General features: G+C 41.4%; 1 protein-coding gene across 8 annotated transcripts in view; it reads right to left on the bottom strand.

Moving 5' to 3' along the window:
* Positions 1-6,135: 6,135 nt before the first annotated feature.
* MAP4K3 (mitogen-activated protein kinase kinase kinase kinase 3) overlaps positions 6,136-25,015 on the bottom strand; it is a 294,708-nt gene continuing 275,828 nt past the window's right edge. For 7 of the 8 annotated variants that reach the window (XM_033936081.1, XM_033936082.1, XM_033936076.1 and 4 more), the window contains 3 exons: positions 19,752-19,822; positions 13,896-13,951; positions 6,136-7,571 (listed from right to left, as the gene is read on the bottom strand). In XM_033936081.1, the coding sequence (XP_033791972.1) occupies positions 7,484-7,571; positions 13,896-13,951; positions 19,752-19,822 (215 nt within the window). In that variant the 3' untranslated portion in view covers positions 6,136-7,483. The remainder of the gene's footprint in view (positions 7,572-13,895; positions 13,952-19,751; positions 19,823-25,015) is intronic. The other variant, XM_033936080.1, reaches the window with a different exon arrangement.

Raw genomic sequence — 25,015 nt, 5'->3', positions numbered from 1 at the left:
CAAGTCTGCTTGCGAAAACGTCCGCTAGGGGGCTCTGCCGGTGACGTCACCCACATGTAGAGAATATGCTGCCTGCTTGTCCTGGGATAAACAGTGGAATCTCAGGATCCGTTCCTCCACTGGTTCTCTTCCTAATTCACAGATCAGAACTTCAAAGTCAATTCCAAAGGATCATCCTCTTCCCTAATCACCCAGACTTACGGTGTCCCACAAGGCTTAATCCTCTCTCCATTACTTTTCAATATCTTCCAAGCTCCACTACTGACTTTAGCTCAATCGATTGGATTTACCGCCTTCACTGATGACATCCAACTACTGCACCCCATCAACCCCGCAAACACCAATGATATTCAAGAAATTAAACACCAAACTCAACAAAATTAGCTCATGGTTCCGAATCGATAGACTCTCTCTTAACATAGCCAAATCTCGAGGAATACTATTTCTGGTAAAAACAAAGAAACTCTAAAAGGACCAATATGTATCGAATCCTGTCCCGTTCAAATCAAACCCAAGCTCAAACTACTAGGAATCATCCTAGACAAAGATCTCAATTATCACGATCAAATCAGTTCATTGACACAAAAATGCTTTTACAAACTTAGACTAATTTGTTCTATAACATCTGTTCTAGAGCCCTCCTCTATTCACACTCTAATTCACTCCCTGATTATCTCGCATATTGATTACTGCAACTCATTATATCATGATATAACTAAAAAAGAAATCCATTGATTACAACTGATCCAAAACACCGCCATCAAACTTATTTACAAAGCAAAAAAATATAACCATGTCACTCCGCTACTCCATGAAGCTCATTGGTTACCAGTTTCCCATTGAACAACATATAAAATACTCCTATTCATCTTCAAAATTAAATTCACTCCCTCCTCAGCCTTCTTAGACAAATATCTCATCCCTTAAGCATCTTCCAGGTCCTGAGATCCACCAATCAAAATCTGCTGTTACCCCAATCAAGGAACTTTTCTATACTCGAAACACCATCTTTTCCACCACAGCCATCTTTGGAATGCTCTGCCATCACACCTCTGCCTTGAAGAATCACTAAACAAATTTAAAATCAAACTCAAAACCTTTCTATTTCAGGATGCTTACCAAAATACAAGATAAGATTCCTTCCCCGACTACATTAATGATGAATGAGCACTGCTTTTAAGAAGCGATTTCCCTTCCCTTCTTATTCTTCCCCTTTCCCTCCATTTAAATTTTAATTAAACTTCAATGTAATTTTGAATCTTACCCTTACCCCAGTCCCTTTTGTATCAGTTTTGTCTGTCTTGTCCAATAACTATGTTATTTACATATTTGCCCCCTTTTACTTTCTATTTTTATCTTAAATTTTAGCATTGTAAACTGACCAGATACTTGCCGATGGTCGGTATATCAACTAGTGAATAAACTTGGAAGATAAGTCACTAGGCAGGTTGGTCTGGGATTTGTGTGGGTTGAGCCTTCAGTCAATTCTGGTCTGAATCGCAGCGCAAAGATTTCCAAGTCTGGAGTTCCACAAGGATTTGAGGCAGAAAGTTCTTTCCACTTCAGTTAGGCTAAAGCAAAGCTGTCGGGTGAAGAATAACCCGAATCAGTTACCGGATGCTAGGGTCCACCTTGGGGGTTAGCGCCCGAGAAAAGGATCTGGGTGTTATCGTAGACAATACGATGAAACCTTCTGCCCAATGTGTGGTGGCAGCCAAAAAAGCAAACAGGATGCTAGGAATGATTTAAAAAGGGGTGGTTAACAAGAATAAGAATGTTATAATGCCTATGTATTGCTCCATGGTGCAACCTCATCTGGAGTATTGCATTCAATTCTGTTCTCCTTATCTCAAGATAGATACAGTGGTGCTAGAAAAAGTTCAAAGAAGAGCGACCAAGATGATAAAGGGGATGGAACTCCTCTCATATGAGGAAAGACTAAAAAGGTTAGAGCTCTTCAGCTTGGAAAAGAGACGGCTGAGGGGAGATATGATTGAAGTCTACAAAATCCTGAGTGGAGTAGAATGGGTACAAGTGGATCGATTTTTCACTCCGTCAAAAACTACAAAGACTAAGGGACACTCAATGAAATTATAGGGAAATACTTTTAAAACTAATAGAAGGAAATTTTTCTTCATTTAGAGAACAGTTAAGCTCTTGAATAGAGAATGACATGGGGAAAATATTTATCACCATTCCTGCTCCATCCCCATGAGCTCGTCCCCGTCCCTGCCCCGTCCCCACGAACTGTCTCCATCCCCTCGAGCTCAGTCCCCGTCCTTGCGACCTCAGTCCCCGTCCTGCAAACTGTCAGATCCCATCAGCACGAGCCTCAAATAGTTATGATTTTATACTTATTATATTAAAGTATAAAAAGAAACAATATTCTATAGAGCAAGGATCAACAAAATCCCTGTCTCCCCTCCCTTTCACAAATATCCCCTCCACTATTGTGAAAACCGAACAAATCAAATTACTACAGAATGCTACATAGAAAAATCAAGCTAACAGAATACTTCAGTCACACATGGCAGGAATAGTGTTAGGGGAGTGCAACTAGGGCAACTGCCCCCTGGTCAGAGAAAAGAGCCCTAAGCCAGCTGGAAGCTAAAGAAGCACAGCCTGGGCTTTGTGTTCCCCAGTTATGCCTAATACCAGCTCTAGCAGAATACATATTTCAAATCTGAAATATTCTAATCACAAAATATAAAATAAATTTTTTTTTCTACCTTTTGTTGTCTGGTAATTTTATTCTTCAAATCATATTGGTCTCAGGTTTTGGGTTCCCTTTGTCTTCATCATGGCATGGCTGGCTCCTGAAAGTAAAATAGGAGCAAGAGGAGCTGGGGAGGAGATGCCGAGTCTGACATGGGCGCAATTTTTTTTAACCACAGGAGCAAGACTTTTCATCGCTCCCATGGGGCGGTAAAAGGTCTTGTCCCCAATTCCTGTGGTAAACCAGTTGCAGATGTCTCCATTCTTGTGGTTTACTGTGGTGACCACAGTTTACTCTAATCTGTAACGCATTGCCAGAAGTTGTGGTAAGAGAGGATAGCGTAGCTGGTTTTAAGAAAGGTTTGGACAATTTCCTGGAAGAAATGTCCATAGTCTGTTATTGAGAAAAACATGGAGTAAGCTACTGCTTGCCCTAGATTGGTAGCATGGAATGTTGCTACTCCTTGGGTTTTGGCCAGGTACTAGTGACCTGGATTGGCCACCATGAGAACAGGCTACTGGGCTTGATGGAGCATTGGTCTGAACCAGTAAGGCTATTCTTATGTTCTTATGACACAGGCAGGCACCAAGAACAGCAGCACTATAAGTACCATCCATTAAGGGGGGGGGGTCTGAAAAAGTTGAATTTGAGGGTTTCTGGGATCAGGGACAGGATCCCCCCACCTCTAAAACCCCTCTCCCAGAGTTCTTTTTTTAAGAGGAGCCCTCACAGGCCATATTTGATGCAATTTTTCTGGCAGTGGCTTTTTGGATTTTAAATTACCTTTTTTTTTCTAACCTTCACCTGCTTCACAACCCCTTGGATTTGGCACTGGAGGATTAAATGACTTGCCCAGGGTCACAGGGAACAACATGGGGTTTGAACCCACAATGTCAGGGTGCTAAGGCTGTAGCTCTAACCACTGCACCAGACTCTCCTCCACAAGATTTGTTCAATAACTCCTTGGAGACAGAAGAGGTTCCATGGGATTGGAGAAGAGCGGATGTGGTCCCTCTTCATAAAAGTGGTCGCAGAGAGGAAGCGGGAAACTACATGCCAGTAAGCCTCACTACATTTGTTTGAAAGCTAATGGAAGTGTTGCTGAAAGAAAGGATAGTGTATTTCCTAGAATCCTATGTGTTACAAGATTCAAGGCAACATAGCTTTACTAAAGGTAAATTGTGCCAAACAAACCTGATTCTTTGACTGGGTGACAAAAGCCAAAGGGTGGTGGTTAATGGAATTTGTTTGGAGTAAGAGAAGGTGCGTAGTGGAGTGCCACAAGGATTTATGTTGGGGCTGATTCTATTCAATTTATTTGTGAGTGATATTGCAGAAAGGTTAGGTAAGGTTTACCTTTTTGCAGATGATGCCCAAGATTTGTAACAGAGTCCTTGGAGGGAATGAAAACATGGAAAAAAGGATCTGCAAAAGTTAGCATAGTCTAATGTTTGGCAGCTAAAATTCAGTGCGAAGAAGTGCAAAATGATGTACTTGGGGAGTAGAAATCAGAGGGAACCATATGTGCTAAGAGGTGAGGCTGATATGCAGGGATGGGGAGGGACCTTGGGGTGATACTGTTTGATGATCTGAAGGCAATGAAATAGTGTGACAAGGCGATGGCTGTAGCCAGGATGCTGGGCTGTATAGAAAGAAGCATAACCAGCAGAAGAAAGGTGGTTCTGATGACCCTTTACAGGTAATTGGTGAAGCCCCACCTGGAGTATTGTGTTCAGTATACTCTATAGGAGAGGAGGAACAGAGGAGATATGATACAGATGTTTAAATACTCAAAAGAAACAAATCTTTTCGAGAGAAAGGAAAATGGTAAAACTAGAGGGCATGAATTGAGGTTGTGGGGTGGCAGACTTAGGAGTAATGTTAGGAAATTCTTTTTAACAGAAAGGGTGGTGGATGCTTGGAATGCTCTCCCGAGGAAGGTAGTAGGGATGAAAACGGTGACAGAATTAAAAAAAAGCATGGGATGAATACAGAGGATCTCTAATTAAGAAATGAATGGTATAAAACAAGCTAAGACCTGAACTGGGCAATCCTGCATGGTCTGCGTCCTATATATGGTGATTTGGTTTAGGATGAGCTGGGGGGGGGCTTTGATAGAAGCTCCAGTGACAGGATGGTTAGAATAGGATGGAGTGGGCTTCAATGGCAACTCCAGCAGTGGCAACCTAAAGGCAGTACCGGGTGGACTTCTATAATCTATTGCCAAGAAATATTAAAGAAAAGGCAATTTAACCATTAATATACTGTATAATGAGTGTGACTATTGGGCAGGCTGGATGGACTATTCAGGTCTTTATCTGCTGTCATTTACTAGGACTCAGGGGATGTAGGGGACTGCATAATGTACAGGTGACTGATCACACAAGCTCTTGTCCAATATGGACCAATGCAGCAGCAGTTAATTTTATGGGGAGCCTAGGTAGAATCAGAATAAGGATATCTGATAGTGTCCCCCATACCTTTGGGCCCTAGGCCTAGTTTGCTTATGCATGAAATCCTATCTGGGGCAGACAGCCATAGCAAAAGGAGCCACCAGATCTGTCTGCCATACCTCTAGGTCTTGGGATGCTGGAACATGGCGATTCCAAACAGTCACACACTGCTCACTTCGGCACAATCCATAGGCAAAAGCATGGACAAGAAATCCAAGCATACATGAATCATAACCAGCTGGAAACTCAGGAGAGAAACAAGAACCAAGGAACATGGTAATCACAGGAATCACAAGTTAATGATTCAGTACTGGTCCAACCCAGAAGCAAGGCCTGTAAACTCCCATTCTCTTGGTTAGTTCCAGCAAGAGCCAATCATATAAGACACAGGGAGACAGACAAAGCTACAAACAGGAGGGCACACCCATCTCATATGAAACAAAAGGGAAGGGAACATAGCTTTTTTACAGACAGGGAGGCACTTGCCCTGATAGCCTGGGATTCCTGCAAGTAATTTTGCTGCTGCTGTTCCTTCAGTCTTTGGCTGAGAGAAAGGACTGATCTCTCTGCCAACTACTTTTCTGCCACTGCTGCTCTGAGGAGACCCATCCACCCCACTGTTTCAGTGCTTAGCGCTTCCCTTTTTTGTCTGCTGTTACTCCCCCATCTGTGGTATTGGTAATATTGTTATACATGGACATGCATACAGAAACTTAAAAAAAATATCATCACATTTAGTCTAAAAAAATTGAAACTGCATGCACCCTTGGATCTGAGTACTTGGCTATATAACTCACGCCTCTGTACCATATATGTTATAATTTAGTAATCTAATGTAAACTATAGATTGCACAAGGTTCAAGACAATTTAATTATATAAAATTATTGTTCAAGCTCCAAATACTGTACTATAGAACAGTGTACTGCTGTATTTGATTTGTAAGGGATGGAAATGGACAATTTGTTAAAAACATGTTTATTTTACATTATATACAATCAAGAACATATCCAAACTCGTCATCATGTCAATAATGCAGACCGTTGATCACTTACAGCTTCTTCTCTTTTTAATATACATTACACACAATACATACAAAAAAAGAGCCAAATGTGTGCATTCTACTAAACTTGGTATCTACATACTCCACTGGTAAATAATCATTAAAATAAACTTTCATCCAAATCTAAGTTCCTATGATGTGTAGTATTCATTACATCGTTTGCATGAGGTAGTAACTAAATGATTTTGGCCATTGGTTAACATCCTAAAGATGACAATAAGGCAAAACAAAGTTCAACATACAACCTGTAATTTAAATAATTTGCACAGCAAGGAATGTTGCAGTTCTTTAGTGTCATTATTTAAATGAAATGTGTAGTATGCACTTAAAATAAATGCTATATATAATTTTTTATAAATCGGACAACTCCTGCAGTGTCACATCACAGTACCACTATTCTGACTCAGACCAGGTCAGCAGACTTTTGTTTTCAAGCACATAGAAACATTCTTATTAGGTTTTGCTTAAATACAGAAGACCAAGTATACCAGGTGATTAGTTGTTTTGTTCCACAAGGAAACAATACCAACAAATGAACAAAAAAAAATAAAATAAATTTGAAGCCGATGCACATTCACCAAGTCACGGCCTACCTTTATGTCTAATTATATCACATATCAATACTTTGTGCAAATATAAATGCCAGTGTACTTGCATTAAAATTAAATCAAGATTATAAAATTACAACCTAAATTACAATTTTTAAAAGTTACAAGATTTATATTTATATCACTAAATTACATATAATAAAATATGCAATAGTGTTAATTCATAAACATATTATGTGTTCCTTGCTAGCATCTCCAATTTATAACATAGCCAGAGAAGAAATTCTCAGCCTGAAGTCCTTAAAATGATACCTCATCAAAATACAGTTCTGCTTCCTGAACAACCTTCACATCTGTACAGTTGAGACTTCTACATCATAAAAGAATCATATCTACACTTAGTCCTGGTGTATGACTTCAGCAATATGAACATTTGTCCGCTCAGAAATAGACATATACATATATATATATAAAGATTACATAAAAACTAAGCACTTGTATGGTATAAATGTGCTAAATCTGTCCATAGCACTTCATAGCAACAGGTGTCGTCCTCTCTGCTTCAAGCCACAATAAATTATATAAAAAGTAAGTGCAGGTTACTGCAGCTTTTGTGCAACTTGGGCTTTCCTTTGCAGTGCAGCAGTAGTGTTTCTTGTGATGTACTATTATATAGTAATGGTTAAGTGTCTTGCGCAAAGCTCCTTAGTAACTGTTTTCATGGCCTGCCAAAATATATAAATTGCTATTGGCTGAAGGATTATCAGTCGGCCTACTTTCCAGCACCACCACCCTATGAAAGGAAAAAGGAAAAGATAAATGACACTATTAAAAAATCATCAACATAATAATAGCGATTTTGATAAAATTACAAGCAATTTGTTCTTAGTACCATTTACTCTACTGTGCTTCCACTTTTTAAAAAAATATTGCTTTCTAAGCTATACAAATCTACAAATGAAATTGTTCAGCTGTATACAGAAATTTAATCCTATGTTCTTTATCATTCCTTGTGATGTAGGTTACAATTTAAAAAAATATCAGGGTGGAGACGTCAAATTTTCATTTTTATTTCCTATTCCATTAATGAGAATTATAGTTTTGTTTTTTCTTTTTAATTTTTTTCATGCAATGCCACAACAAATGCACATATTTATAAAATTGGAAAACCCTCAAAATGTTAGCAGTATTTTTCAAACAATGTAATCACAAGAAAAGACTCAAAGAGATCCCATGTAAATCAACAAGAAAAAGCAACAAAAGGTGAGATGCAAACAAAGTATCTGGATGAATAAGAAGATTTATTAAACACAATCTCAAATGTAAATAATGACGCTACAAGAAGAAACCCAACACGATCTATGTTTCAACATTCTCAGGAGTCCTATTAAATAGCAATCAAAACTTGTACATTTGAGATAAAACACTCTGCTTAAAACAGTGGGTGTAACCACGGGTGGGTCCAGACCCAACTAGTAGTAGCACATCTACAATGCAGCTGGTGGGGATTCCCAAGCACCGCCAGCTAAAAATTCTCCAAAACTTTTCTGCCACATATCTTTAAAAAGCCGATCTTCACCCGCAGCGAGCTTGCACTGTCCCACAGCCTTCTTCCTGATCTACTCCACCCATGCAGAAACAGGAAGTTGCAACAGGAAAGGAAGGCTGAGGGGGATGGCAAAAGCAGTGTGAATCAGTCACGCTCTTTGTTGGCAGTGAAGATTGGCTTTCCAAAAATATGCAGCGGGGGAGGGGGGGCAGATTGTTAAAGCAGGAAAGGGAAAGATCTGCCCACCCAAACTGGGTCCAGGCCTACCCAAAATCGAGTATCTTGCTATGCCCATGGCTTAAAAGCACTGCAAATGATCCAAAACACAGCTGCAAGATTATTTATTCCAGCAACCCAAGTTGAAGCAGTTCCATTGGCTTCCTGAGCTACTTCTGTAAGAACCTCCTACAGCTATGTCAGGAAACACTGACATTTCATAAGGAAACTCACTAATCTAAAAGAAGCAAAGTTATCCAGTTCCAGAAGGGAGAAGTTTTGGCAAAGTCCCCTCCCTTCGCATCATTATTTACATTTGGGACTGTGTTTAATAAATCTTTTTATTCATCCAGATGCTTTGTTTGCATCCCACCTTTTGTTGATTTTCAAACAACAAAGTACCTTGGAGGGGGGGGGGGGGCATTTTTCTAACAATAAAGTAATATTTTGTGTTTCAAAAAATAAAGAAAAAGAAGACGTTGACATTTTCTATGTCCTCTCCAACGAATGCACATCCCTTCAAAGCACACCATCCACTCAAGAACCGTTCACAAAATAAAACACTCCTAACTTAAAAAAATCTTACTTTCCATTCCAGCAGAATGTGTTAATAACAATAAAAAAAGGCAAAACCTCCAAAGGCATAAATTTATGCAAATACTAATTGCTTTCTTTTTGGGAAGAAGATTCAGAATGTATTATCATGTTTGAAATTAATTGCTTACGACTCGTTGGCTTTGACATGAAAAATGTAAATACAAATATAGAAAGAAGTTCATTCTTTTTTTCCTCTTTTGCTGCTGATAAAGGAAGATTAGCAATTAAACATCCATCACTCTCACTTCTGAAGTCAAAGCTATGGATATTTGTTTGCATTTAAAAGGAGAACAAGGGAAGTTGTAAGGGCAGTGGCATACTAAACAGTACAGGAGAACCCAGAGAAAGAGAGGGCCCACTTAGAGCTACACAGGTATATTCTGAGGCGGATCCCCTTTGTGGTGGAGACCCTGAAGGTCAATTTGAACTTCTGCCACTTCCAAGAGAGTAATGCATAAGGAGCAAGCTTTTCTGTAGGCATTCCTCACATTCCAGATGAGATTTACTAGTCTGGTAGCTACACCATGCTGTCTCCAATTTACATGGCTCAATTACGTGATGAGGCAAATTCACTTAAGTTCATTCAGTCTGATATTTTAAAACATATTTTTAAAAAAAATCTATGCGGTTTATAAAGGCTCACAGAAAATTGTCCCCAGAGTACTTCAGGAATTGAGAGATGTCCTAGCAGAACCGTTAGCCGAGCTTTTTAATCTTTCCCTAAGCAAGGAAAAAGTTCCCTTGGACTGGAAAACTGCCAATGTTATTCCGCTCCACAAAAAGGGATGCAGATCGGAGGCCGAAAATTACAGACCAGTGAGTCCTCACATCAATAGTATGTAAACTTATGGAAACGCTGATCAAAAACAGACTGGACACGTTTCTGGATGACGAAAGACTAGGGATCCCCACCAGCATGGCTTTACAAAGGGAAGGTCTTGTCAATCCAATCTGATAAATTTTTTTGACTGGGTAACAAAAAAACTGGATAAGGGAGAGTCCCTGGACATCGTGTATTTGGACTTCAGTAAAGCTTTTGATAGTGTCCCACACCGTAGATTACTGAACAAGATGAATACGATGGGCCTAGGAGAAACACTGACTGCATGGGTAGAAGACTGGCTTAGCGGCAGACTTCAAAGGGTGATGGTAAATAGTACTTCCTCAAAAATGGCGGAAGTGACCAGTGATGTACCGCAGGGCTCGATCTTGGGCCCGATATTATTCAATATCTTTGTAAGGGATCAGCCTCAGGGACTTCGAGGCAAAATTACATTATTCGCTGATGACACTAAACTATGCAACATTGTGGGCGGCGCAGCAAAACCTAATGGCGCAACCATGCCCGACACGATGGAACAAGACCTGCTTTTACTAGAACAGTGGTCCAATACTTAGCAGCTTAATTTTAATGCCAAGAAATGTAAGGTAATGCACCTTGGTAGCGGAAATCCATGCAGAACATACACCCTGAATGATGAAAACCTAACAAGAACTGCAGCAGAACGGGACTTGGGAGTAATCATCCGGGAAGATATGAAAGTTGCCAATCAGGTAGAGAAAGCTTCAGCAAAGGCTAGACAAATGCTGAGATGCATTAGAAGAAGCTTTATCAGCCGAAAGCCTGAAGTTATACTACCATTATACAGATCCATGGTGAGACCTCACCTGGAGTACTGTGTTCAGTTTTGGAGGCCACATTATCAAAAGGATGTGAAGAGAATAGAGTCGATTCAGCGAATGGCCACTAGGATGGTCTCAGGACTCAAAGATCTCCCATACGAAGAACGTCTGAACAGGCTATGCTTATATTCTCTCGAAGAGCGCAGAGAAAGGGGAGACATGATAGAAACATTCAAATACATCACGGGCCGCATTGAAGTGGAAGAAGAAATCTTTTATCTTACGGGTCCCACGGCGACAAGAGGGCACCTGCTAAAACTCAGTGGGGGGGAAGATTTCATGGGGACACCATGAAATACTTCTTCACCGAAAGGGTAATTGATAAATGGAATGGTCTTCCAAGCCAGGTAGTTGAGGCCAGTACAACGCTCGACTTCAAGGGACGATGGGACCGTCAGGTGGGATCGCTCCAGAGGAATGCTTAAAAGACGGTTTCTCGAGGAGGGAGGATTCTTGAGTGGGCAGACTTGATGGGCCGTCGGCCCGTTTCTGCCATCATACTCTATGTTTCTCTGTTACTGCTAGGTGATACTCCTGCTGGTGGAAAGTAAAGTCAATGAGAGAATGCATGAGCAGCCTAAAAACCAAAAATGTATGTTAAGGAGCTCCTTCAAAAACTCTGTCCTAGCTCTCTCTGCTTTCTTATAGCACACATGTATGCCCTAAAATTAACATGTATTCCTAAAGTAGCCTCCAATATCTTCAGAAACTGCTACAAATCATACTAGTAACCACAACCTAGCAATATACAAATGTCACAATTTTGAGTGAAAAAATATTATTTTTTGCAGATTCTTGTAATGTTAATGTTTGTAACCGTGGCTGTGTGATATTTTCTACAGCATTTGTATTATCATTAAATCTGCCTTTGCTGTATAGCAATGAAGATTATTATTAAGAAGGTTTGATAGAAAAATGCTGTATGTACAATAAGCACTTTATATTTAAATTTATATTTTTTTTAAAAGGCAGATTTAATGATGATACAAATGCCAGAGAAAATATCACACAGCCACGGTTACAAACAATAATGGGCTGGTGGTGGCATTTCTGAAGATTCTGCAAAAAATAATTTTCACTGAAAATTGTGACATTTATATACTGCTATATTGTGGTTACTACAAATGAACATGACATGACAGAGAATGGCATGTTTTACTCTCTTCCAGTGTGCCCATTTAGAAGAAGTTTCATCTTACACCCTTTGATTAGTAAGGAAATAATTTAGCATATTACTTTAACATATCCATTTTATACATAAAGGGGCTGATTCTGTATAGGATGCTGGTCTCAGTGGCCACCTAAGAAACAGCAGAAAATTGCACACTGGCATCTTCTGCAGAATCATGTCTGTCTTTAGAAAAAAAGACGCCTTACCCCCCCCCCCCCCCCCCCCAATTCTCTGATACCCATGTCACGGGTGCTGGTTACAGAATTGCGCCTGTGGCTTCAGGGAGTCCTGCTGGCTGAGCTAATCGTGGCAGGGGGAAAATACCCCTGCCACGATTAGCTGATCAGAGATTTCCTTGCTGCGATCAGCCCAGCCAGCCGTGTCTATTTTTAATATTTGAAATGCAGGCCAGCATTTTGCTGGCCTACATTTCAGGCGTCTGTCGCGGCCCTAGGGAGACACCTAGGTCCGTTTAAGCTCACCCTAGGTGGGCTCATAAGAGTCCAGGGCCCCGGAGTGCCTTTCCGCCTCCACTAGTCTCGCTTGCCCTATGTAGAATAGGAAGGGGAGGGGGGGGGTTTGGCTGCTGTTACTCTTCTTCTGTACATGCTTGTTGTGTTATTATATATGAAGCATCATTGTATGTACTGTGCACCCTTGAGGGGCCCTGGCGTTGTATTTGCTGTTGTTTGCATCAATAAAAATTGTTTGAACCTAAGCTCACCCTAGGTCACTTCCGGGCAAAACCATACCTATGCCCAGCCTTGGGTGAGCTTAAGTTTCGCAGCCCATCTGCCTAGACCCACAACAAATACCTACAGTGTAGATGTCCTGCCTTAGGTTTTTTTTTTTTTTTTTTTAAACGTACATCCTGATTGGCTGCAGATGGTGGTAGGGCGCCTACCGTCGCCTACAATAGGGAAGCCTGTTTATAGAATCAGCCACCAAAAGTCCAATTTTGCTCAAATTAGTAACATATTTGAAATGATTTATTAGCTTATTAGTGTTAAATCAGATAAGTTTTCAATTTACACATCTAAATTTATAGCCAGAAAGATATAGAGAAACATACTAACAAATTCAATATTTTGAAAATAACATGGAGGTATTAAAAAAAGAAGAATTACATCATGTTTGGTTCAACATGATGTAGCCTGGGGTAGATTTATGCATCATGAGATAGGAGGATTTGATGCATGAATCTCCCTTGACTATGAAACATGGAGTTAAAATCATATTTTCTGGGAGCATGCGTCTCTCGTCATGCTGCCTGAATTAAATTCTGTGGTGCAAAGAGATTTAGTGACGCTGCAGTCCCTAGGCTTAGGGTTGTCTGTCAAAAAAGGTAATTGGTATGAGAAAACCTGATCTACACTATTAATCAAGGGAGATAAGGGTAAGCAAAGTATAGAGAATGTGCAGACTGTGTGTCTCCAGAAGGCAATTGGAAACCCAGCCTTTGGGTTCTAGCAACTTCTGGAAGCTTTCAGTATATGAGACTCAAGCAGTATTTGGATCTCTCTGAATGGTGGATTCAAAAACGAATGACCTAATCAGAGGGCTCTTACACTCATGCTTTGGGTGGGAGATCTCTACCATCAGATCAAGGTCTATCCAAAACAGAAGATTTTTTCCAGGAGATGGACTATTGGGAGAGCTATTGAAAGAAAGACTGTAAATAGTGTTACCTCTGTTCCTGTTGGAAAAGAAGAAATAAACATTGGAGTTGAGTGTGGTCTGGCTTTATTGGAGAGGTGAAGAGTGCTTGTGATGGCCTGTCAGCTTAGTGCTGGTCCCGGCTTCCGGCCCTACTCTAAAGAAATACTTTATGTGCCCCCTTCCCAGAAGCTGGGTAGAAAAGAGGCTTACAATGAAGATCAACTTTTATTCTTTCTACTTACCTGTCAGACCCCAGAAGCCTGAATATCCTGGTACTGTCTGAAATTTCCTGTGTGATCTGTAAATAAATTAATGTAGTTAGTAAAAATTGAAGGGAAAACGGAGACAGAATAGATTTTGAAATTTTGAGATCCTTGGGTAAAAATGTATATATGGTTTTTGGATAACTTGGATATTTATATTTTCTTCTGCATGATGATTCTGACAAAACAAAATAAGCAAAGACATATCCTTTTACAAAATGGCATGATTTTATAATATGATGCTCATGTGGTAAGTTCCATTCTATTCTAGTCCTTTCCTTATACCCAGCAGCTGCCCCAAACAGGGTTCTATGTTAAAAAAAAACAAAAAAACAAACACACAAAACTGAGCATATCCAGGAGCTACAGACTTTTTACATTTAAAATCATCACCATTTAGCTAATACATACTTTGAAAATAAGATTTCAAAATTTTACAAAAAATAAAATTATTATATATTATCCTGATTTTGACAGGTAATTGATTCCACCATTTGGATGCCCAATCCTGAAAAGTTATTGATAACACTGATTTGCAGGGCTTAATATGCACACAAAAAAGAAGTGGAGCTGTGGAGCTAAGAGGAGCCAGGGGTATGAACAACAGAAGGGCTGGATCAGAGAGTACAACGATTGTTCTCTGCTCTGTTCCAGGCTCAACCCTTCCTTCTCCTCTTATTTGCATTTTGCCAGGAAGGAAGGAGTTGGAGCAAAACAACCATATGGATCAGGAGTTTGAAAAGAAGTGGTCAAATTGAGGTCCTGGCCATTCTCCTAGAAATTAAGCCTTATACTAGGATATGATAACTCTAAATCAGCTGTCTCAAACACACGGCCCCCCAGGGACTATTTTGCGGCCCGCAATCTGTCCTCTCCACTTTACAAGTTTTCCGATTGTGGAGAGGACAATCGTGTACAGACTGTGACTGCTGTAATTGGACTTGCAAAAGTCTCTCTGGAGGGAATGTCGGCAAATGACTCGCGGCTCGCCTAAAGCAGGGGTCCCCCAATCTGTTTCCCTTCCCTTCTCACTGCCCTCCCCCAAGCCACCGCAATCAGGGAACAGGCCAGTGCCGAGGTCTTAACTCTCCCTGCTTATCTTCCCCAGCTCGGAGCTGACCAATTCTCGCCAACCGACGTCAATTCTAACGTCGGGGAGGAAGTTCCGGGACAGCCAATCGCTGCCTGGCTAGCCCAGAACTTCCTCTCCGACGTTAGAATTGACCTTGGCACTGGCCTGTTCCCCGATTGCGGCATTGGCTTGGGGGAGGGCAGGGAGAAATAAAGAAAGAAAGGGGGGGGACAGGGAGACAGAAAGAAAGAAGGGAGACAGGACACAGACAGAAAGGGGCATGGAGAGAGAAAGTCAGAAAGAAAGGGCGGGCATGGAGAAAGAAAAAAAAGAAAGAAAGGGGGCATGGAGAGAGAGAAAGAAAGAAGGGGGCAGGGTGAAAGAAATAAAAAGTTGGGGAGGGAAGGAGAGAAAGGAAAGAAAGATGTCAGACCATGGAACTAGGGACGGAAGAAGAGAGAGATAGAAGGGAAGGTAAGACATGGAAACATAGATTTTGAAAAGAAAGCAGAAAAATTGAATATTAAGTTAATGCCAAAGATGGATGCAAGGCAGAAAGTGAAGAAGGAGAGAAAAACAGTCAAAGGACAAGAAGGCCCTGGAAACATAGTTAAAAAGCACAGAAAAATAAAGTCACCAAATAACAAAGGTAGGGAAAATGATTTTATTTTCAATATAGTGATTGAAATGTGTCAGTTTTGAGAAAGGAAAGATATTAAACTTTAAATGTGAGGGCTGCAGAAAAAATAGGGTACTTGGAGGGCTGCAGAAAAAATAGTTAATGACAATTTTGCATAAGGTAAAACTCTTTATCCCAGGACAAGAAGGCAGCATATTCTCTACATGTGGGTGATGTCATCCACGGAGCCTCGTCGCGGACAGCTTTTCAAGCAAACTTGATTGAAGATCTTAAAGATTGCTAGTGCTGCACCACACATGCGTGTGCCTTCCTGCCCCACTAGAGGGCGCGTCTCCTCAATGTGGTCCTCAGTTCTTAGTTTTCCGCAGAGCCAGAAAGCCCTGTCTCTCTTCTCTGCGAATCTAAGTGCCTTTCTTGCACAGCGGCTTCTTTTATTATTTTATTGGGAGTCGCTGTGCTGCGTTTTTTTCACTCGTCTTTCCAAAAAAAAAAAAAACAAAAAAAAACACAAACCCACCAAAAAAAAAACATTTTTTGTTTTCTGCGAACCGGGGGTTCCTGGTTTTTTCCTTGGCCGCCGGGCCTCACAGTGGCCGCGGCTTTTCTTCCAGCCTTATGTCCCGGCCTCTTACCGGGTTTAAGAAGTGCACTTAGTGCGGTCGGGTGATCTCTCAGACCCACACCATTGGTGTATCCTTTGCCTGGGTGTTGACCACCCTAAGGACTCTTGTCCTCGTGCCACTCTTCAGCCTCGGGCTCTTCATCGACGGCGAGCCAAGATCGTGGAACTCTTCAATATGGACCCGTCAGCAGATAAGACCTTGACCCCAGTCCCGACCTCGGCGTAGGTCTCAAAGACCTCAATCCTGAACAAGTCTCCCTCAATCTCGAAGGCCTTAACTGCTCCGGCCTCGAAGACCTTGACCTCGGGTAAGTCTCCTCTTCCTTCTTCAGGTTCAGCTCAGCTACCTAAGAAGCCGCCCTCGGAGTCTCTGGCCAACCAGGCAGTGAGTGTAGTCCTGCCAGCCTTGACGAGACCTCCTACCAAACGTGCCTCCACATTACAGGAATACTCTACATCGAGGTCGCCCTCGGTGGAGCGCACAGCTGCACCAGTTCGTCCAAACTCTTTGGTCTTGGTGCCCATGTTCGAGGATATGCTTAAGGCTATCTTAACCTCGCAGATCTCCTCGGCTTTGGCCCAGCTTGCCCCGGCCTCGACTCTGCTCACAGTTCACCAGCCTGAGCGTCGCACCGAGGGCTCTCAAGGCAAGGCGCGTCGGTCTCAACGCTCGTCCTCAAGTGCCTCCTCACCTACTCCCTCAAGGCGGACTTCTCCTGCCGGCCGTCCTCGGTCGAAACACCGGCCCAAACGTACTTCTTCCTCAAGGCACTCCACTCTGCATCAGGTGTTCGCCTGCTGGGGGACGCCGCAGATAGATCTGTTCGCCTCCCCCCTCAACCACAAGTTGCCTCTCTTCTGCTCCGGGATTTACTCCCCGGATCGTCTCGAGGTGGATGCTTTCCTTCTGGATTGGACGGACCGGTTCCTATACGCGTTCCCTCCTTTTCCTCTGATTCTGAAGACTCTCATCCAGCTCAAGTCGGTCCGATCCACCGTGATTTTGATAGCTCCTCGGAGGCCCAGACAGCCTTCGACTTAGTGTCTGGGAGCCTCTGCTTCTGCCTGTGTTTCCTTCTTTGTTGTCTCAGAGTCAGGGTTCACTGCTGCATCCCAATCTGCAGTCTCTACACTTGACAGCTTGGTTCCTCTCCACGTGCCTCCCTTCTTCAGTTTCTCTCAGTCGGTGAAAGATGTTCTTGAGGCCTCTCGGAAGAGTTCCACTCGTCAATGCTACTTCCAGAAATAGACTAGATTTGCTGCGTGGTGTGCTACGCACCGCATGGAGCCACTGTCTGCCTCCTTGTCTTCCGTGCTGGATTATCTGATACACTTGTCTCAGTCTGGTCTCAAATCGACATCTATTCGAGTCCACCTCAGTGCGATTGCTGCCTTTCATCAGCCGCTGGATGGGAAACCGCTCTCTGTAGATCCGGTGGTTTCCCGATTTATGAAGGGCCTCTTGAATGTTCATCCTCCACTCAAGCCTCCCCCGGTGGTTTGGTATCTTAATGTGGTATCTTATCTTAATTTCCACCTCAACCAGTCCATTGTTCTTCTGGTGTTTTTACCCACTCTCATCCTGGAGAGGTGGCACTTCATACTCTTGACTGTAAGAGGGCATTGACTTTCTACCTCCAACACACCCAATCTCATTGGACGGCTCCTCAACTCTTCATATCTTTCGATCCAAATCGGTTGGGGCGTCCTGTTTCCAAGCGCACCGTGTCCAACTGGTTAGCTGCTTGTATTTCTTTCTGCTACGCTCAGGCTGGTCTCCCGCTGCAGGGTCGGGTCACAGGGCATAAAGTCTGAGCGATTGTGGCATCTGTCGCTTTCCTCAGGTCCACGCCTATTGAGGAGATCTGCAAGGCCGCCACTTGGTCCTCGGTTCATACATTCACCTCTCACTACTGTCTGGATGTTTTTTTCCAGGCGCGACGGCCTGTTCGGCCAGTCGGTTTTGCGTAATATGTTCTCTTAAATTGCCAACTTTCCCACTGTCCCATCTTGGTTAGCTTGGAGGTCACCCACATGTAGAGAACATGCTGCCTGCTTGTCCTGGGATAAAGCACAGTTACTTACCATAACAGGTGTTATCCAGGGACAGCAGGCAGATATTCTCACAATCCTCCCTCCTCCCCGGGTTGGCTTCTTTGCTAGCTATCTGAACTGAGGACCACTTTGAGGAGACGCGCCCTCTAGTGGGGCGGGAAGGCACACGCATGCGTGGTGCAGCACTAGCAAACTTTAAGATCTTCAATCAAGTTTGCTTGAAATGCTGCCCGCGACAGGGCTCCGTGGATGACGTGACCCACATGTAGAGAATATCTGCCTGCTGTCCCTGGATAACACCTGTTATGTTAAGTAACTGTGCTTTATAGTTTATAAATCTTTCCTTTAACTGTTAAAGGAAAGATTTATAAACTATAAAGAGTTTTACCTCATGCAAGTTGTCATTTCTTTAATAAGACATTAACTATTTTTTCTGTGGCCCTCCAAGTACCTACAAATCCAAAATGTGGCCCCACTAAGGGTTTGAGTTTGAGACCACTGCTCTAAATAGTGCCTCACAATAGTACCTACAAATCCAAAATGTGGCCCCACTAAGGGTTTGAGTTTGAGACCACTGCTCTAAATAGTGCCTCACAATTCTTAATCTATTATTACGATCTGTCAATAAAAACAAATTCAGCATATATTCTGGAATCTCACCATTGATTACCAGAAAATAAATACACATAATTTAAAAATAGATTGTGCCTGTGGCCTTGGGTAATTTGTTCTCTTTGAAGTTTTCATGCAAATATATGGTTAAAAATCAGTCTAAAATGTATGTCTTCTTTGATCCATCTCAACTGACCATGTTTTTGAGTGATAAGATAGTAATAGCTGGACGTAGTTGTCATCTGCATAACTTAATTTGAAAATTCTCAACTTAATTAAGTATTGCCCCAATGGAAAGAGAAAGATGTTAAATAATGATGGTGATAGTGTTGAACCCTATGGCATACCACAACCTGGCTCAATGGAAGGTGCTGGCAGATGATTTTTTTTTTTTTTCTCATTCAGTTTGTGATCCCTAATGCAGGGTCACAACTTACATTTGAGAAGCATTACTCTATAGCAGGGGTCTCAAAGTCCCTCCTTGAGGGCCACAATCCAGTCAGGTTTTCAGGATTTCCCCAATGAATATGCATGAGATCTATGTGCATGCACTGCTTTCAATGCACATTCATTGGGGAAATCCTGAAAACCCAACTGGATTGTGGCTCTCAAGGAGGGACTTTGAGATCCCTGCTCTATAGCCTCCATCAGTACTTACCGTTTCATGGACTGGGGCTGGAGCTAACAATCACACTCAAATTTTTCACACAAAATATTGAGAGCCATGAATTGCAACTAAATATTCATTATTTTGTTTGGAAATCGTACATCATTTGAAATGGTAAATTTATTTTGTTGGGTATTTCAGTGTCATTAACAGCAAGATTGACTTACCTCATTTGATCTAAAGCTTCTTCCTTGCATCCCATGTTTCCAGAAGGCCAAAACACTGTCTTGTAAACAAACTAGAAAAAAAAACCCATTTGATTCAATAGTTCCTAACTTACTCATGAAATTATTATATAATAAATAAATCCGTATCAACTTTATGTTTTTGAATTAAACCTTTATGGCAAGCAAAGCAGTAATAGTTAAGGGGTCATATTACAATGCATTGTAATATGCAAACAAAAAAAAAAAGAAAAAAAAATTAATCAGCAAACACCTCACATAAAAGGCAAGTTCAATAAGAGAAATACATTAAGGCATCAGGTACCATTGTTTAAAACCTATAACATCTAAGGAAAACTACAGAGCACATGTGTAAGATCAAGTTAACATCCGTCCAGTAGATAAAAAGCAAGTAAAAGAAGATGAACTCCTTAAACTGGGTCACAAGTAAAGATTAAAGGGCAAAAAAGAACTCCCCCATCTATAGCTTTAATAAAAGGCTTCCAGATAATGCTGACATCTAGGAATTCTCCTTTATTAAAAAGAAGGCATTTCCATCATAAATATATTCCATAAACTCTGAAAGCTAGGAGGGGATTTTCAACAGATCTCTTAATGTATACCTCACTGTTAAGTTTAGGTCCTATGCTTGTCTAAATTAAGCCCTAAAAAGCCTACAACTGGCTTTAAAGGAAGACTAGTATGTGTAACTCTATGTAAAATGTCTTGCACAGGTCTTCACACCCTCATAAGGATTTTCCATTCTGATATCTAAAAGATACTAATTAAAATGCAATAAGACAGGAGTTGTTTTACTGATCAACACAATATACCCTATATTTTCAATGTGAGAACAATGATAGAAAAATTAAAAAAATAATTAAGAAACCAAACTTTTTTATTTCATGGTCCTTCCTATCCCTTTACACAATAATTGGAATAAGTCCCTTTTGTAGAAACAGCTGTGAGTTATTTAGGCTAATTATCTGCTAACTTTGCACAGCAGGATGATATAGGTTCTCCTTTTCTTTTGGCAGAATAGCTCACGCTCTTTCAAGTGGATGGGGGTGAAGGCATCTGTCAATTAAAATTGTCTAACCTTGATTGAGGCAGTGTCTTGGTGGTGCTTAAATGTTGGCACAAAGTAATTCACAGTACATATACAGTACTCCCCTGAAATTCACGGGGGTTACGTTCTTGAAATGCCTGCGAATTTGGAAAAACCGTGAACATCAGACGCGGTTTAATGCATGAGCAGCCAGTTGTCCCACAGTGACCTAAACCTCGTGCTCTCGGCATGCTCCCTCCTCCTCTTCTCTGACTCTGGCCCGCCCTCTCACCTCGCATGGGGCTCAGCTGTCATTCAAAGTTTACCTTCCATCAGGATTGGTTGGGGAGATGTGAACTTTCCAGCTATTGACTGCTCTGTGGGGAATAATCACGAATGACTGAGTTCACGAATTCGGAACCGTGAATTTGCGGGGGTATTCTGTACTTCCAATACACAATATTTTCTGTCATATGCATTTCAGGGATGGGAAGTAAGTAAAACACACACACCTCTAAATCTATATCTAAAAGGTAAAGAAAAATAATTTCTTAACAACTTTGAATCCTGAAGGCAATTATGTACTAAATGAAAAAGAAAAGGAAATATTGAGACACAGAAGAAATACTGATACGCTTAAAGAACACCCAAGCTATTATGTTTATTCATTGGATTCTGCTACCATAAATGAAGATATGGCTGATATGGTTCAAACAACCTTTGTTCTGGCTAGATAAAAAGATAAGCTGGCCTAGGTTTATCAGGTTAGTTTGGACTGATTTGGCCCAAAATGGGATTATGATGCTTTGGCTGTGGTATGGAACAGAGAACTTACAATCACAGAACAAATTACAGGAGATGGCCTGTGTATTTTGATGAAAAATATTAAGAACTTGGCTTGATCTGTTTCCTTGCAGGAGTAACACATAAGTTTTTACTCAGACTATATATATCTCCTTCTCGAGTTCTTGCTTCCAGTATCGCTCAATATGCTGAATGCCTCAGATATCATCATTCACATGGCAACTTTGATTCATATTTTTTGGGCTTGTGAGTGGATATAGTGTTTTTGGTCATGTCTTGTGAATTATTTACAAGGTGTTATGCAAAGAAGGATTCCATTATGGGTGGATATACAACTATTTTCTAATGCAGGATCTTTGGGTCTCTGTAGGGGTGGAAATGCCCTGTTTCATAAGGTCTTTATGTTGGCCAGGCAGTGTATATTTCTGGGATGGAGGCACTCAGAGACTCCTACTTTCACCTTATGGAGAAATGAAGTGTTTCACTTATTGAAAATTGAACATCTAGATGCCAGAAAAGGATCACCTAAAGTGTGGAGATTGTTTCAAGAAACCTGGTTCCCAGTGTGAGAAAGATCATCACAAAGGGCTTCTCCTAAAATACTCTAAAGCATACTGCAGCTTTGACACCTGCCCATCTGACCTGATCAAAGCAGCCACCCCAACAACCATAGGAAAAGTAACCCAATGGCACAACTATCACCTAAAAACTGGCCTCTCCCCCAAATCAGGAGGAGAAATTATCTTAGCACCCATTCCCAAGAACCCCAAACTCAGCTCTTCTAATGTGACCAATTATCGGCCAGTAGCTTCCATCCCCCTAATTATCAAAATGATGGAAAGATATATCACAGAACAATTCAATTGCTACTTACAATGTTTCAATATCCTCCACCGCTCACAATCAGGATTCAGGAAAAATCAAAGCACTAATAACATAAGGTAAAGAACTACTAAGCAAGTGTCACAATGCATTTGACCTAGTAGACATCAAACAAATTCCCATATCTTCAGTGATTTTGGATTTAGTGGCTTAATCTTTTCCTGGTTCCAAGGCTTCCTAATCACTCTTGCCCTGGATCGGTAGCATGGAATGTTGCTACTCTTCGGGTTTTGGCCAGGTATTAGGGACCTGGATTGGTCACTGTGAGAACGGGCTACTGGGCTTGATGGACCATTGGTCTGACCCAGTAAGCCTATTCTTATGTTCTTATGGCACTATTGCTAAATATAAGGATGGTGCACATTCTGACAGCCGTGCCGGCAGGGTCCCCCAAGGATCCCCACTTTCACCATCAGTGTTCAACCTTCTAATGCAATCCTAGATCTTGCACAAATAAAACATTTGACCTATGCAGACGAAATAACAAAAATGTTACCCGTAATGGCTGCATTAGCCAACATCCTCACCACTGTCAAAAAGTGTATCCACCTCATAAAAAACTGGACCGTAACCTATCGCCTGAAACTAAATAAAAATAAAACATAATTTCTTTGGCTAGGACCTCAACTGACCCATGCTACACTCCAAGGATTACAGTAGATGACACAGACTTTCTATTAGAACTACAATCCCGAATCTTAGGAGTAGAAATTGATAACCTATCCATGAAGAGCCATGTACAATCAATAATAAAACAATCTTTCCTTCTGATGAGATAGCTAAGATCCCCATCAGAAAATACTTCAAAACAGAGGTTTTCAGAATCTTAGTGCAATTCCTAATCCTATCTCGACTAGACTACTGTAATGTAACATTAGTTCTTTGCTCTAAAACGTTATTGTGTGTGTCTACAACTAGTTCAAAATGCAGCAGCAAGACACATATATGGACTATGGAAATCAGAACATCTACAGCCGGAATGGATAACACAGTACGGCCTTTTGAAGTGCTGCCCTTTAAGAGCCGCCCTTTCATCACGGGACTCTTCAGCGCAAGGTGGAGTAAGTGCAGGATCAGGGATTGAAGTGAGTGAGGTGCAGTAGTAGACTGAGGGGGAGGGTTCGGGAGTTGCTAGACTGGTGGAATGCTAATGGGGACCACAGTGAGGGAGTGCTGGATCTGGGGGGGGGGGGTTGCTGCATTAAAGTGGAATGCTGATGGAGGAGGTGGGGAGACATTGTCCCCCCCCACAAGACATGCTGGATTGGGGTACGTGGGGGGCATGCCTCCCCACTAGATCCGGCCATGAAACATGCTGCCCCCACTGTATTGAGAGCTCTGGGCTGTGAACTCTCACAACTTCCCTTTAAGAGCTGCCAGTTCAGCTGGGTCGTGCTGAATAGTCCTGCAATTAAAGTGTGGCTCTGAAAGGACCACACTGAACTGGCGGTTCTTAAATGGCTGCAATGTATCATCCTAGACCCAATACAGCCCTACTATATGAAACTACATTAGCTGCCTACAACCACAAAAATAAATTAGGCATCACTGCCTTTAAGATCCTGACTGGCAATGCCTCCAACTACCTAATATATTTGGCTGGCCATCCTACTCCAGAGCACCTCCAATAGAAATTCCACCTAAAATTCCCAGCATGCAACAATATAACGTCTACCAGGCAAATGACCTTATCCATTCAATATCAATTAGCAAAATGCTGGAACCAACTACCACTTGCACTATGATCTTGTGACCACTATCTTGGGTTCAGAAAACTTTTAAAAGCATTTCTATACCAAGACAGAAAGCCAACCCTTAAGTAACTGAAATGGAATTGTGAAAGCCCATTTTTATACTGTTTAATGTAGGGGTGCCCACACTCTTTAGGCTTGCGAGCTATTTTTAAAATGACCAAGTCAAAATGATCTACCAACAATAAAATTTTAAAAAATACAATCCTCCCAGATCTCATGGAAAATGTACCAGATTGGCTGTATTTAGAATGGCAGCTCCTGTTCCCTTTATATCCAGAACATCTAATTACCATAACAATGCCTAGGAGATATAAAGATAACAGAATCTTTTTAGATACTTGGAAAACATTGAGATACATAAGTAACCTATCACCAGAACCAATAGCTAAATCTCTAAATCAATCAATATGGGTAAACTCCAGGATCAGAATTGGCGGATTTAAAATCGTCTGGAAACAATGGATAAATGCAGGAATAAGAACATTGAATGATGTCATATCAGAAGGTTCCTTGCTTAGTTTTTCACAATTGCAAAATAAATTTGGACTAAATAAAACACAATATTTTAAATGGATGCAATTGAAGCAAGCCATTCAGGTAGGGTTCCCTGAATGGAAAGATCTTAATACCCAATATAGTTTGCAAGTTTTATGTTTCCAGGCGGATTTCTTGGGACACCAAGCCGCAAAATGGTATAAATTAATATATGGATTTCTAAATAAAAAAAAGAAAACTGGACTTAGGGATATTTGGAGCATTGAGATTGGACAGACAATTTC

This window comes from Geotrypetes seraphini, chromosome 3 (genome assembly GCF_902459505.1).
Source record: "Geotrypetes seraphini chromosome 3, aGeoSer1.1, whole genome shotgun sequence".
Taxonomy (NCBI): Eukaryota; Metazoa; Chordata; class Amphibia; order Gymnophiona; family Dermophiidae; genus Geotrypetes; species Geotrypetes seraphini.
Note: the sequence above shows the minus strand (reverse complement) of the source record. Positions and strands in the feature narration are given on the sequence as shown.